Genomic DNA, 15,998 nt, shown 5'->3' on the forward strand with positions numbered 1-15,998 from the left:
TGCATACAATTAATTGCACAATTTAGATAAATTAGCCAGAGGTTTCAGCCTTTCTCCCACACGTGATTTCAAGGCAAACAGGATACAATAGATTTGCTCATGAACGCCTACCCAAAATTGCATACCCAATTACCCAACTCTTGGAGCATAATTACTGAATCTACTTTGTGAATGCTTGTACTGACATTGTACTGCATGCTCATTAGTGTATAATAGTTTTAAGAGCTGTAGGGCATATATAACCACGCAACCTTGTGAGACTGACATTCACAACCAGAGCTTTCAATGGAACACATCTGACCACAATCTAATCAGAAACCTGAGCAGACAAACTTTGAACTCTGCCTTCAAACTATCATCTGACTATCATCAGACATTCCAGTCTGTATTGATAGGAAGCTATATTGACCAGTTTGATTAATAAGGCAATATTTGGCCATTGTGAGATAATTGTATCAGCTTATAACCACACTTACTTGATCTACAATGTAAGTTTTGCTGGCAAAAGAAAAATTATAATTTGGTAGGGCTGGGGGGAAAAATATAGATTTTTCGATTAATTGTGATACTCATCCTGAATGATCTTGATAGCACTTCTTCAAGTCCCAAAAACTTAAACTGCCCTTTTCATTTCCTGAGTGAAAATGTATTTGTACATCAATTTTTGTTCTGCAGAATTTGAATCTTCAGCACCATGGGGAAAAAAAAAACGAGTGTGAATATGAGTTTGCAGTTGTACTGAGGTGAAGCAAGAATAGGACGTTTTCTATTGTGAAATAATGGCAAGAACAGTATTCATGGGCTGCAAGCAAAAACAATGCAACCAGTGTAAAATCCGGTTCTTTTTGGTGAATCAAAAATATACAGTGAAGCCCGATTCCTCAAACGACTGACTCTTTTAAGTCTTTTTCATGAATTTCAAAAATGAACCAGTCTGAAAGAATTAAATGCTGTAGAATTTACAGCACTTGCAAAGAGATTTCATTAGTAAGCTGGACAATAAACCAAAATGAATCAAAATCAAATTAGAGCTTGAGCATCAGAATCTCAAAACCCTGGTACAGTGTTAATAATAGTATGGTATGGAATGATTATTATAGTCAAATACTATAGTATTTCCATGGTCCAAGGGGCTTAGTTATACTATTGTACTTCATGTTAAAAAGAATAAGTCCCTACTCTGAATTTATACCACAACTGAATGTTGAGTCAGTGTAACATTAGCATTGAAATGAAAGAGAACTCTCAAAGAGCTTTCCTCACATGTCAATCAGACCGCAGCAATATAATAAAGCAAACTGTGAACCGAACAAAGCTGCACAGTTCACTGGTTTGGAACAGCCATGCAGAATTCAGTGAGTTTGTCTTTCATAAATTTCTAATCACTGCATACATCTCCAAATTCGGCAATAGTTCTTTCTGAAGGGTCTGGAGTTAAAAGCAAGAGTTTTCAAAGGTTTTACATCATGCATGATCTACAGAGAAATACGGTATAAATGGGGCAGTGGGGCACATCGGAGAAAATCTCCCACAGAGCCAGAATGTGAGATTATCATCGGAGTAATCCTACAAAACACTAGAGCACACAAGCATAAACATATGCACGCGCACACACACATTTACAGTCAATATCCATGCAGCTCTGGTTTCATGTGGATGTTTATTGCAGATGGAATTGAGACTGTAATACGATTTCGAAACAATATACTATACAGGCCTTATATTAATGCATCGCAGCACTTTCAATTCACAAACTCATATGTGCACACAGCATCTCATAATCAGAGGGTTATGATTGTTCGGGTAGGAGCAATTACTAGGATCCTTTTTTTGCACTTTTATGAGAACCAATTTGTGTCAGACTCTCTGAGTTTATGCCCAGAGATGTGTGAAGTTTTCTTTCTGTGGCTCTTATAATTGAGATTTTAACAGACAGTACACATTATGTCAGAGACTAAACTGTGAAATGCTTAATGAATTCTTCACAATTTTTTTCAAATTTTGAAAATTCACCTCACAGAGGATTTTTAGGAAAGAAATACCTTCTTAAACCAGGGAAGATTTTATAATCCGAGCCAAACACACACAGCATTACTAATCCTTGTATAATACAGTGCACATACAACGCTAAGAAAGTTTCACACTTATTCAAATCTGTGTCCTTAAATCCAACTTTTCAAGAGTGGTGCAGAAATTGTGTTTGACAGAGTTCTGGCTTGGTCAGGATAAAAGAGAAAATCGTTTTATGGATTTAAACTTTATGGAAAAAAACTTTTATGAATCAGAAATTTGTTGGTTGCTTCAAGTCAAGTTTGGGATGTTTTTTGTATGTTTTTAGAAGAAACCTATTATTATCACATCTTATGCATTTTATATAATATTTAATTAAAATACAGTACAAACAGTAATAGGGTGTAATGTAATTTATGCTTGTGATGGCAAAGCTGAATTTTCAGCAGCCATTACTCCGGTCTTCAGTGTCACATGATGCTCAAGAAATCATTCTAACATGCTGATTTGGTGCTCAATATTTTTTTTTCATTATTATCAAAATTGAAAAACATTGTGCTGCTCAATATTTAAGTGGAAACCATGATACAATGTTTGATGAATAGACAGTTCAAAAGAACTTTCAAAATCTTTTGCAACATCATAAAATATTAATTAACTTAAAAAAAATAAAATCTTACTGACCCCAAACCTATCAAAAGTAGTAGAAAAACTCCTATCCTTAATAATAATAGGACAGTCTGTGTGTGTAACCTACCTGTAAGGCTATCCGGTCTTGAAAGGACCATCCTCTCAAAGATGTCATAGGCCCGAGACCCAAAGGAAGAGTGAGTGTTGTCGTATGCACGTGTATCGTGCTTCCCCAGGGTCCCGTACTGCTGAGGCTGAGCAGTCATACCGGCCCGCAAGAGCGTTGGTGACCCAGACTCTGACCCGGTCCCATTTCCATGCCGTCCCAAGTAGCTGGAGTGTACTGGGTCGGGAGCGTGGCTGGAGGCCGGAGGCAAGGTGGTGCCAGGAAATAAACTAGGTAGAGGACGGGGCTCTGAGACTATAGGTGAGCCATAGGGGCTTCCGAGGGAAGTACGCAGAGGCTGGCGAGACGCAGGCGGGGACGGGGTGTAGAGTGGGGACGGGGCACGAGAGGGAACAGAACTGACACGCCTCATGACACGGCCACTGCTGCCCACCTGAGAAACAGATTACACACAATCAAACACTAGAACTACCATACATAAACACTACACTGTGAAATATTCGAATGGTATTTTATTTTAAAAAATACTGTAAGATGAATGATACATCAAGATTGAGATCAGCGAAGGACAAAAAAAAAAGAAGGAAAACTTAAAATACCCTTGTATGGGCTGTATACACAGACACTTCCACATTTAGCCTCAAAATTAAATCTTGAGGAGGGGTCACACTGGAGGACAAAGCAATTATGATATGATCCTCCTTTACACAACAGGTATTCAAAACTTCAGGAACTCATTCATAAGTTTTAACAAAACAAAACAATATGCATAATACACTATTATACACAATATACTATACTTTACTAAATAACAATAAGGAATGAGTTATTATAATACATTTCACAGAACAACACTAAACACTATACGAATGTTTACGTCTCGATTTTTGCTTTCAAACGTGAAACCTAACGTAGAGAGCTTTTATTTTGGCGGAAAACAGGAAGTTCTATAGCTTCTATTTTGTTGACAAAAAACGATTCTCATGACTAATTTGGGAAGATTTGGGTTTTTCAAATGCACGTAATAAGCGACTCAAAATCACAGCCCTTGCAGAGATGGAGGTCTTTTGGAAAGGCATTTAGTGCGAACCGATCCGCTCTGAAAACATCGGATAGACGCGTTTAGACAAACGTAGCGCCGCGCTTCACTCTGAAATATGTAGCGCGTCAGACTACATATTTCTGTAATTACAGATTTGATAATCGCACCAGATGGCGAGGAACACTGTTTAATTTTCTAGCAAACTCATTCGTCAGCATTTACCGCTGGGCTGTTAGACCCTGTCTGAGATGCAAAGGGTGTCCCGCACACAGCCGGTAGATGGCGCCGCTAGCTCTTGCAGCGCTGCCAGAAGCAGTCCAGGCATGCTATATATTTGAAAACGCAGCACATTACAGTGATTGTTTATGTTCATTCCGACTTCTCAGGTCGGAAAAGATTAACTAAAAAAGAAAATCCCTAATAAAATGCACATATATAATCTGGAAAAGCCTTATAACCTATGCAAAGTTAAATTAAGCAATTTATCTCTTTATGTATGTGTGTCCATACCTGTGCTGAGGCCTGTCCTTCAGCCCTAGAACTCATGGCGAGGGTGGGGCTTCCACTGGGGGCGGAGCTTGTCGACTGGGACCTCCCTTCCGATCGTCTGGGCGTCACGGTGTTACTATAGTAACCACTCACCTCCTGATATCCACTATCTGAATACGAATTAATTTGAGTCGAGCTGCGTGAGTTTGGCGCAGACCCTGAGCAAAGGAAAGGCACACCAGAAAAATACTGAGATAAACAAAATATTTTCTGTTCAGAAATGGTAAAACAATTATATTTGAACTATGGATTTCTAGGTTAAATACAATCTAAGCTCTATCAATAGAAACTGTGGCCTGATGTCGATTAATGACGACCCGTCTTTCACTTTGTAAAAATGAACGAGACACATTTACTTTCGTACTATCGACAATAAACAGGTTTTAATACCAGTTTTACTGCAATATCGGTAATTGGTGCAATTGATCGTTCATGTGCAGCTGTATTATATAAACAGTCATTTATGTCTCATATTAATCTAGACAGGAAAACAAACAAGTTATTTAGTTAGCGTTAGCATCGCTGCTGATTGCTAAGTAGATAGCAGCACAATGTTTTAGAGGCTGCACTGCCATCTGTCGACGTAGTTCAGTAACATCGTCCCTGAGTTGTATGTAAATTAATTAAAAAGCGGTCCACACAATAATTAATTCCCTAACCTGCCCAAAAACATCACATCCGTCATAAAATCTTTCCACCCTGTGTTTGCGCTCGTTTTTGTCCTTGCCGGTCGAAGTTTTTATGCTTCTCGGTCGTAACTTTTACAGGTAAAGTACTTCATCTCCCGCGCTCCATTGTCTAAATTTAGCTTTTGCATCACCAAACAGTGTTGCCAGATCGGGTTGACGATTTCCAGCCCAAAAGCTCACCAAAACCCGCCCACTTCAACAAAAACCAGCCCAAAATTTTAACTGCCAAAATAATGTGATAGAATTTTATCTTATGTTTTAATTTTACATTTTTATCTCCTTAAAATAAAATAATGACAAAATAAAATAAAGATAGGTTAAATCAATTTCACAGGAATATGGATCAAAACAGGGCAAATGCGTTAAAGGGAGAAAATTAAAATGTCCAAAAATCTTTTCAAAGTGGCAATCAAGAAATTAACCGATGACTTTAACCCTCGGAAAAACACATGGATTATTTTCAATGTCCACAGTAAGAATAAACTATTTTTTTTTAGCAAAAGGTGCACAATAAAGTGATCAGAACACAATAAATTAGCTGGCATTTACTCTCGTTCATGCACACACCCATGACAGCCAAAAATGTGTTATTCATTGATACATACTGTATGATAATCTGACAGCAAAAATAAATAATAATAATAATAACAATCAACAACAATAATGCGCTTACCTTTGTCTTGTGCTTCAACTACAGCACGCATTTCACGAAGTACACATTTTAGAACATAATGCAGTCAAAACTGTTCAAGTCCAGCAGCTGTCAATGCATACCAGAGTAGAGTCTGGACGGTTTAAAAGATGTTCTGAAGCAGAACAGCATCGTATAGTCCCATATTCAGTTTTGATTTTTATTAAATCATTCAACTGTTCTCTTATTTCAGTTACAATTACATTTAGAAGTCTTCTATTCGTTCAGATTTGAGTCACTCTTAGACTCTTTATCGTGTATATTTAGGCCACTTTGCCATCGCAATCACTTAAATAAAATGAATGAATGAATATAGCTGCACATTTAAATCTTGCCCTTTATAGCGCCAAAACCCCGTCACTCAAGATTCATCACATCTCACCAACATAAAATATGGTAAATTGATTGACAAGCAGTGTTGGGGGTAACGCATTACAAGTAACGCGAGTTACGTAATAATATTACTTTTTTCAAGTAACTAGTAAAGTAACGCATTACTTTTTAATTTACAAGAAAATATCTGAGTTACTTTTTCAAAAAAGTAACGCCAGTTACTTTTTCCCCATTTATTGACTGACAGTGCGCTGTGTGAGCATGCTGTTACTATAGATCTAATGTGAATGAATTCATCCCACTCGCAAAAAACAGATTTAGTATTCATCAAAATGAATTAAAACAGTGAAATGCAAACTCAGAATATGACGCAAACTGCAATAATTAAATATGTTAAACAACACAAATGTATCTAATCCCATTTTATTAACCAATGTCTTAACCAGGTCCAAGCCGATCAAAACAAGCCCAATTGGGAGGCAACCCGCCCAATCTGGCAACACTGTCACCAAACTACACTACGGTAATAACGTATCTACAGCCAATCAGCGTGAGGATATGTTACTTCAACATGGCGAACACCCGCACCATGTATAATTAAAACTCTTTCATACAAAGTTATTATGAGTACAGTGAGTGTACACCACGGAAATGACAACATGTTAACATTTTAAAATCAGTCCCAGGCTACTTAATGCTCTTTTAAAATGTAACCAAACATTAATATTTGCAAGAAAAAGACGATAACATTCACTGCTTTTAAAGTATTTATTTGTACTTTGATACTGACTGTTCGATTGAATAATTATTTGAAACGCTTGAAAAGTAATCTTTACCTAATTGATAATTAACTGAAGGCTGCATGCTATTGTTTTATTTTGATTGGTTTATAATGATATTAATATTTAATTATTTAAATGAGTATGCTCAGTGAGAGTTATTATATTTACAGGTACTGGTATAATTTACTTGCATCTTGGCTCTGTAAAAGCCCTAATGTACACAGTAAATCTCTTAAAGTAGAAGTCTACCAGGCTAGATGTAGATTACATTAAGTACAACCATAGCACCTTAACACCAGAAGTGTTTCCTGACCAAAAGCAGCAGTACCATAGTGCAAAGATGCCATAGTACTGGATGTAATAATATTTATCCAGTATTCCTGTCAAAAGCATTTAAAGTGACTAACTTTTATTTATTTGTTTATTTATTTAACACAAAGTTCCAATCCTTAAACCAGCTAAAATTAACCTGGTATTTGCGTGCTATATTGTGTGCACAGTAATACAGACATAACTTCTGTACATGTGAAAGTACTGTTTGCATGGAGCAAACTTCATTGACAAGTATTACATCAGAAAAACATAGCCAGACTTTCATCCACCTATAAAAGCAGTCTGCTTCAAAAGGATTACAAAATATAATTAGCTTATGAAATGCACGTGCATCCCAGCTAGGTTTCCAATGTAGGTGTATAAAGACTTTTTACTGTTACAAGGAAGCATTCAATTTGTCTAAAAATGACAGTGAGGACATTTACAATGTTACAAAAGATTTGTATTTAAATGTTGTTCTTTTGAACTTTAATAACAAATCAGCATATTAGAAAGATTTATGAAGAATCATGTGGCACTAAAGACTAGAGTAATGGCTGCTGATAATTCAGCCTTGCTTTGTCATCATACTAAATTGAGATTTCACAATATTACTGTTGTTACTATATATTCATCAAATAAATGCAGCCTTGGTGAGAATAAGAGACTTTCAAAAACATAAAAACATCTTAACAGTAGTGTATAAACTGAGAGACACACTATTTTCTGAGGTAATCAACAGTAGGCCACAGATGCTGCCCATAGATTATTAGTTGTATTCAACTTGGAATATTGCATAAAGGCATCAGTGTGAATATTGTTCACATAGAAGTGACAGAAGGCAATATGGAGTGTGAATGAACAGACCCTCACTTTCACGCAGGGAGATCTGTTCCAATTCAGGAGAGTAAAGTAACCCCTGACCTCTGACCCCAAATGTGGGCGAGGAGCAACCATCCGACGGCTTAGACACACCTGCACCTGAGGATTCTGATGACCAAATGGTTAGTACACTGTGAGCAGGTTTAAGTATTTGAGAAAATGATCAAGATACAGTTACCTTCATCAATGACATACTTAGGGAGCATTAACCTAAAATAAGCCATCATTTACCCAAAATAATAACCATTGACAGATCATGTAAAATGCTTTCCGATTTTCAAACGTAAAAAAAATAAAGTGTCTGGTCTATTGTGTTTCCATGCTTTAAAGACATTCTCACAGTAAGAGATGACAATAGGAATTAGAACTGAAGAAAAGGGTAGAAAACTGTTTTAGCTGCTCTGTAAGGATTTGGAGAGAGAAAAAGAGATTCCAAATGTAGTTCAGTGGAATAATTCATGGGATATTGTTCATTAGGTTGGCTGACCAGATCACAAGACCACAGTGTCTGATGTCTTTTTTTAGAGCAGAATAAAAAGAAAAAGCCCAGAAACCACAACACAGTGTTTGTCAAGAGTGAAAGAGTTCTTGGCACAGTTCTTCAATGCTATCAATGTTACATTAAAAATACCAAATATTACAATATAATATCGTACAATAACATAGACAACATTGTGCAGCTTTGGGATACTGTAACTAAACCATAATACACTGAGAAAAGTTGGGTCAGGAAAATATTTACACTCAATTACATTCAAATGTCTTCTAAAGGCTTCAGAGAGCCTTGAGTACAAAAATCAGCCAACTCAACCATCTTAAGAGTCATTGTTCCAAGCTAGACTATGTGATCTGTGCTGTATGTATGTGACTGCAGAGCTGTCTAACATGTAATAGTTCTGCTTACTTTTATTTACAACAGGTGACGAGGAAAAAAATAACAAGCAGGAAGAGAACAAGACAAAAATACCTGCAGATCTCCACAGAAGAGACTTCTCAGAAGAGCTGGAAAAAATGACGAAAAAAGATTAAATGAGAGGAGAACAATGTCACACACGGTGCACAAAGAATCTGAGGCATTTTATGAAACGAGTGCCTTTTTCAGTTTAAGTTGATTTAAAGTAACTTTTTAAAAAACAGATCAATATTGTGTTTAAGTGGTAATATATTATGGCATTAATTAATTTTAATGTATAATTATGCCTTCAGAAAAGTAACACAGTTGACAGTTTTACAATGTATTTTGACATATTGTGCTTGAATTAAACAGAGTTCAAGGTTATGGAGCTAGAAAATGTTTATTAAAGAAACCATTTTATACTGGTATTAAATATACACTTTTCAATTATTACTTGCTTACTATAAAAATCATGGTAACAGGCCGTGCATTTTACGATCACTCCCACTGGTAAACCGAACGAGACATACAACACTATATAAACTTATATAGTGATTACAGTAATTCACTAATTCTTTAGCTAGTGATTCTCATGTTCTCTCCACTGGAGAAGCACTATAATAAGTGTGGCTCATTGTCTAATTTTACACTACACAACTAGTGTATCTATTCTACACAATGAAAGCCAATGAGCATGAAGATTTTTTTAGACATTTGCTTAAATACCACGAATCACGTCATTTCAGCATGACAAAATATACTGAGGTGGGAGACCCACACCATGTATAATTAAAACACTTTGTTTAGAAAACTATTATGAGTAGTTTTCATCTCATGTGAATCTACACTATGACTCAGATGACTATAAACAAAAACACAATATTTTTCTTAATGTGAAAAAACTTGGCACCAAACTATTGTACTCACCCTCAGGCCATTCAAGTTCCTTTATCAGAACAGATTTGGAGAAATTTACTTGCTCATCAGTGGATCCTCTGCAGTGAATGGGTGCCGTGAGAATGAGAGTACAAACAGCTAATAAAAACCTCACAATGATGTGAGTCCATAATCCACAATAACGCTTTCCCGTAGTGAAAAAAAATCCATCCCGTTGTCCTCCTGATTCAGACGACATGACCTTTTCATTGGAGAAAGCAATATTATGGATAGAAGACTCGTATTTTAGACAGAATCGACAGTTTGAAGTTAAAAACGTCTTAATGATCAGTTTGTTTACGACAAAAGTTTTTCGGATCCATACTGTTGATTTTCAGGATCCTTGCTCCGTGAGCAAGTGATGCAATGCTAAATTTCTCCAAATCTGTTCAGATGAAGAAACATGGGACGATCAGTTGGATTTTCTATCAGTATTAGCAAGATGTAAATATGAAGACTCATCTATAGTACATCTTGGATGGCCTGAGTGTGTGTACATTAAAACTACATATATACTATAGAAAGAGTAAAGACAATTAACTACCTGTAACTTTTATTTTCCTGCATACAACATTTGGCCAAAGAGGCATCCTCATAACGAAAGACAACAAATAAATAAAACTGTAAAAAAAAAAATATAGAGATAGAATTCAAATTAATTTACTGTTGTTTTGTTGATATGTTATTCTGTGAATCATTGTGAACTGTGCATGTCTAAAATGGCATTAGTTATTTCTATGTCTAGTTATTTTTCACACTTTTATGAGAAACACAAATGGCATCCGTTTTGTAGAATCAGCCATCTCATCTTCCAATAAGTCAATGAAAAGCAAAGAAATCCGCTCCATTTGCCCAGCATTAGGAATCCATTACCAGTGAACATCAATCACATTGTTACAGTCCACTGACTGTCACGTTCATCTCTCTGACACAAATTTTAAAAATCCTGTCTGGTTACTGACAAGAAATGAACAGACTTGTTCATTTTTAGGAACTGAAGAAGAGCGAAATGACAGGATGTGGTATTAGGAGTTCAGGTTGAATAAATGACAGAATGTAGACGCCACTGTTTTAAAACAGCAGATGAGTGTCTGCTAATGTCTGCCAAAAAGCGACATTGTCTGCAAAGGAGGGGTCAAAGGACACCGGTCATCAGTGTACAGCGACAGCTGAAAGGGGGCACAGTGGGGACAGCAGAAATACCACACAGAGAAAGGTTAAAGGTAATGGGTTACAGGGCGCATGGTAGCAAGAATGCACACATGGACCTTCTTCAAGCAAAAGGAAAAAATGTCCTGTATACTGCGGCAAAACAGCACAAGCCATCTGAAAAAACAGAACAGACACTCCTTCACAGATGAGGAGAACAAACAGGGCAGCTGATATGTGCATACACACATACAGACACAAAGAGTTCACTGTGGCAAAGCAAGAGATGGGGAAGAACTGTACTTCAGCTTAACCAGATTGAATATAAATCTTTCTGAAGTGATGGTTGTAGCAAACATCTCTGATTTATCAAGAGCACTCTTTCCATGACATTAATTAAACGAGAAACTTTCACAATACCCTAAAGCTTGAATGTGTTTACTGTAAATTGACAAACACCCACTTTCCATAAAAGTAATTATTCAGTGAGGAAAGAGAGACAACAGTTTGTGCTTCACTGCACACTTGTCCTTCATACTGACACACACCATGAGAAACAGAACAGCGAGTGCTATGTTTCTGTACAGTATGTACACAGACTACATATACTGTACAGCTAAATGTGTTTCACGTGTAGGCAGGGGCGTAAGAATGATCCATTTATGTGTGGAGGGAGGAGGGTTTAAATGTGTAGTTGCCACGGATACACTCATGAGACACGTTTGAATGCTTTAAAATTATATCATTAAAGTGCAATAATTAAGCCTCCTCCTAAAACCTCCTTGTAAAAATTATGTAACAATGTATATTTTTCATGTTCATTTTATTTTCTTATTTTATTTATGAAACATTTCCATCATTCTTAAATGAAAAATTGCATGATTTTTCTCTTCTGTGGAACACAAAAGAAGATGTTTAGCAGGATGTATCAGGGTTCTGTCACTTCGGTCTAGTTTATTCGTGGTTTTGTGACAGAGCTCTGACACTCCCCTCTTGTCTTGTTTTCTGGTGAGCGCACGGAGCTTCGAGTGTGCCCTGTTTCATGTTGGAGCGTGGTGTTCGGATCCCGGAACTCCTGTGTTGTTCAGGCTCAGTTCTGGTTTTGTGTCGGGGTTCAGACACTCACGCTCCAGGTTTGGTCTTGCTGTGGGAGCGTGCGGTCTCGAGTTCGCTTGGGCCGTGCGCTCCTCTGTCCGTGTGTGTTTTGTTCGGCACGCGGTTCGGGTTCGGGTTCGGCTTTTGTCTCAGTTATCTGTGTGCCATGTGCTCTCATGTCAATTGTCTTGACCCCACCCATCTTGTTACCTGATTATTGGTTCATTTGCCCCACCTGTGTTTTCCTCGTTACCCTCCTCATTTGCTCCCTATTAATCTCCTTGTGTTTGCAGTCCCCTGTGAGTTTGTTGTTGTATGTTGTGTGTGCGCCCTGCCAGTCTGTTTTCCCCTATGGGATAGTTTTTGTTTGTTTTATTTTTGTGTTAATAAAGCCCTTTTTTCACCCTCCTGCACTTGAGTCCTCGCTCTCCTCCCTTCACCCACACCTGACAGAATGTTCACGCTGCTCGGTTCCATACAACAAAACTGAACTGCAGGGTTATTACCGTTAACTAAAAATAAAATCAAAACTAAAAATAAAATAAATGTTAACTAAAATAAAATAAACATAAATAATTAAACTTACTTTACTTCAGTTGCCAAGGCATAATTCATCGTTTTCTTTTAGTTTAACTTACTAAAATACTAAAATAACTCAAACTAAAACTGAAATAAAAATTAATAAGAACTATATAGACATATTGGGAAAAAAGCATTAAAAATGACTAAACCACAACAAAATTAAAATTAATTAATTTTGTTTTATAAAAAACTCAAATAAAAAACACAAAAAAAAAAAAAAAAAAATAATTAAAACACTAAAAAAAAAAAGGTAGGGCTCCAAAAACACCATAAAAATAAACATTTGCTAGGTATCCTCCTCCTTGTCCTTCAGTGTTGAGTAATCCTGGACATTCTCATTTCAACATCTGCTTTTGTTTTCCACTGAAGGTAAGTCAAATGACATATAAGGTGAGTAAATGACAACACAATTTTCTTTTCATTCAGTACTGTCTGCCAATGCTAACTAAAAACCACATCAGCAACAGTGATGAAATATTTACAATCATGCGCATGTTTTGAAAGGAAAAACATGCTGAGCAGGCCTCATGGTAATAACGAGAAAGCAGTACAGATGTTCTGCTCATAAATATATTCTGCCATCATTTACTCCAATCTTGTATGACAAGACAAGCAAAAACCCATGGTCAAGGCGCCATATTTGAATGTATAGGAGTGCAGATTCAAGAGCAACAGCAAAAGAGATGGGATTTAAGTCTGTTCTTCACACAAAGCTATTGCGCGGCGTACAAAATGTCAGTCATATGGGCTACTTTTATAACACTTTCAATATATGAAAGAAACATCATTTGGAAATCAAAAGTCATATAATATGAGGAAAGGTAAATGTACAGCATGTTTAAATGAGCTGTTTCTTTAAAGCAGACCTCTAAAAATAAATTCCACTCACAAAACACATGAATTTAGTTTTTTTCTTACCTGTCACTCACAGCACCTGGAGACTCCGCCCCCAACCTGCATCGCTCCAGCTGATTGGCCACAATCTGTCTCTCTTCTTCAAGTTCTCTGGTAAGCCGTTCAAACTGAAGCTCCTTCAGAAAGACAGGAGGGACAAAAGTGTCACCACCGCTGCATTCTACCATCAAAAACATATCCATCATGTGAAGGCAGTACACACATCATACCCGTTTCCAGTTACAACATTAATTTAGCTTCAAAATCCATTGTCTTTAAATCCTGTCTCTTCTCAGCTTCCATCCTGTCTCGCTGCTCTTTGCTTCTGAATTTGTGGCCTCTTCCCCTCCTCTTGCCTCAGTCTCTCTGTGTGTGTGCAATGCATGTGTGTTTGTTTATGTGTGTGTGCGCTGAAGGCGAGAAGGCTGCACTGTTGGCCTGCCTCTCTGTGATAGAGACAGACTCATTGATGCAGCTGCCCTTAAAGGAGACACACTCTCTCACACACACATATAAACAGCCCACATTGCTGTTGTATTGACTAGTATTCTGAGGAGAAAAAAAATTCACTGTTGTGTCACTGCATATTTTCATGATTGCTTGCCATTGTTAGACTGCAACGAAACGATTCTTGAGCATTGTATCTGCTCTGAAATAGATATTATATTCTGAAAGTATTGCAGGCTTCAAGCCAGCAAGCACTACAAGAGGTTGCAATTAATGTAGCCAGTGAAAAGGAGAGATTATTGAGTGTTGTTCTCCAGGCGAGATAAGTCAGGCAATGGCTATCTGCCTTGTGCCATGCTGTGAGCTACCAGCTGTACCAGGGTTCTTCTATTCAACCTATTGTTCAGAGTGACAATACTTGCCTATGTCCTGATTCTGTCCAAGAGGAGCACAAAGAAACGACAAGACCTGACCACACAAATCACTGCAATCACACACACACACACAATGCAATGAAATCCATGCTGCAGTTTCTGGTGTGCTAGTGAAACACGTTAAGCCTGGTAATGGGACGATCAGTTAGATTTTAACAGAGACTCGCCAGCGTTAATGAACGCTATCAGCATTAACAAGATTTGTAATGATTAAGCTAACAGTTTAATTAGTAATTTTCATGACACTGAACCGTGAAACAGATTAGAGGGCTAAAGAGTCAGAGCTGATGTGAGAAAACATGTAAATAATCATTTTGCTCTTAACAAAACTTGCCTTATATATGTGTGTGTGTGTGTATATATATATATATATATATATATAAGTAAAAATAGAAATTAAATAAAATTAAATAAATTAAAATTAAATGGGCACTAGACTTAAAACTAGATTTTATCAGCTTGTTTCTAAACGAAATGCTAATAAAATAATAAAATAAAATAAAATAGTTAACCTAAATCCAGGCCTCAAATTCTGCGTAAACCTACAGTGAATAAGAATCTTGTTTTTAAACAGATTGGCTGATAAATTAAAATATATGATAAAAACACTAAAATTATATTTTTTTATAAATATTGAAACAAATACAATAAATAAAATAAAATAAAAAGGTTACTAAAAACAGCCCTCAAATTCAGTGTAAACCTATACTGAATAAGAATCTTGTTTTTAAACTTGATTTAAATTGCCTGATAAATTAAAATATATGATAAAAAGCACTCCAATAGATTTGTTATAAAAATGGTAATAAACCGAATAAAATAAAGTAAGATAAAATAAAATAAAATTAGTACCTTGGTAAAATCTATCTAGAAAATTCCATGTAAAGCATAAAAAATAAAACCTTAAAATAAATTTGTAATAAATATGGAAATAGAATAATAAAAAAATAACTTGAAAAAAACTAGACTTTATCAGCTCTCAAATTCAAACCTGATGTGAGGAAACGGGTAAATAAGAATCTTGTTCTTAAACAAACAGAATGATGACATAATGAAAATTAAATTAATATAAAATAAAACCACACTGTAAACAGCGGTAACAAGGTTATCAGCTCTAAAATTCAGTGTAGACCAGCTATTTGTGTCCTCAAAGTGAGTTTTCCCCACCCAGGAATTAATAATGCAAATATGACTTTTGACTAATGAGCAGAAGGTTGACTTTATACATCTACAATCTGTGGCCACTCATGTTTGAGCTGCTATTCAGATTACAGCTACCCTACAGCCAGACACTGGCAGATGGAAACAGTGCGGCATACCTGCTCTTTAACAGAGGCCAGCAGGTTGGTGGTGGTGGCATCAGTCGCCATGTTGTTGTTGTTGGATCTTCCCTCACCACTCAGCACCTCCCTTTCCTCCACAGGGCTTTGCCTTGGAGTAGGCATTCCCCCTGCAACAGGAACACACAGCACACTATTATCATTTATATGCAGTGCCACTGATACACTATTATTATCTT

The 15,998-nt window shown here is 36.6% G+C and overlaps 1 protein-coding gene across 2 annotated transcripts in view; it reads right to left on the minus strand.

Moving 5' to 3' along the window:
• The window catches only part of LOC306879408 (plakophilin-4-like), a 37,699-nt gene that overhangs the window by 14,230 nt on the left and 7,471 nt on the right, over positions 1–15,998 (minus strand). The window contains exons 2-7 of one of the 2 annotated variants that reach the window (XM_079432339.1): positions 15,799–15,929; positions 13,623–13,735; positions 9,015–9,049; positions 8,033–8,155; positions 4,320–4,516; positions 2,768–3,200 (exon numbers count right to left, since the gene is read on the minus strand). In XM_079432339.1, the coding sequence (XP_079288465.1) occupies positions 2,768–3,200; positions 4,320–4,516; positions 8,033–8,155; positions 9,015–9,049; positions 13,623–13,735; positions 15,799–15,924 (1,027 nt within the window). In that variant the 5' untranslated portion in view covers positions 15,925–15,929. Of the gene's footprint in view, positions 1–2,767; positions 3,201–4,031; positions 4,517–8,032; positions 8,156–9,014; positions 9,050–13,622; positions 13,736–15,798; positions 15,930–15,998 lie in introns of those variants that run through there. The other variant, XM_079432338.1, reaches the window with a different exon arrangement.

This window comes from Barbus barbus (assembly GCF_936440315.1).
Source record: "Barbus barbus genome assembly, chromosome: 13".
Lineage (NCBI taxonomy): Eukaryota > Metazoa > Chordata > Actinopteri > Cypriniformes > Cyprinidae > Barbus > Barbus barbus.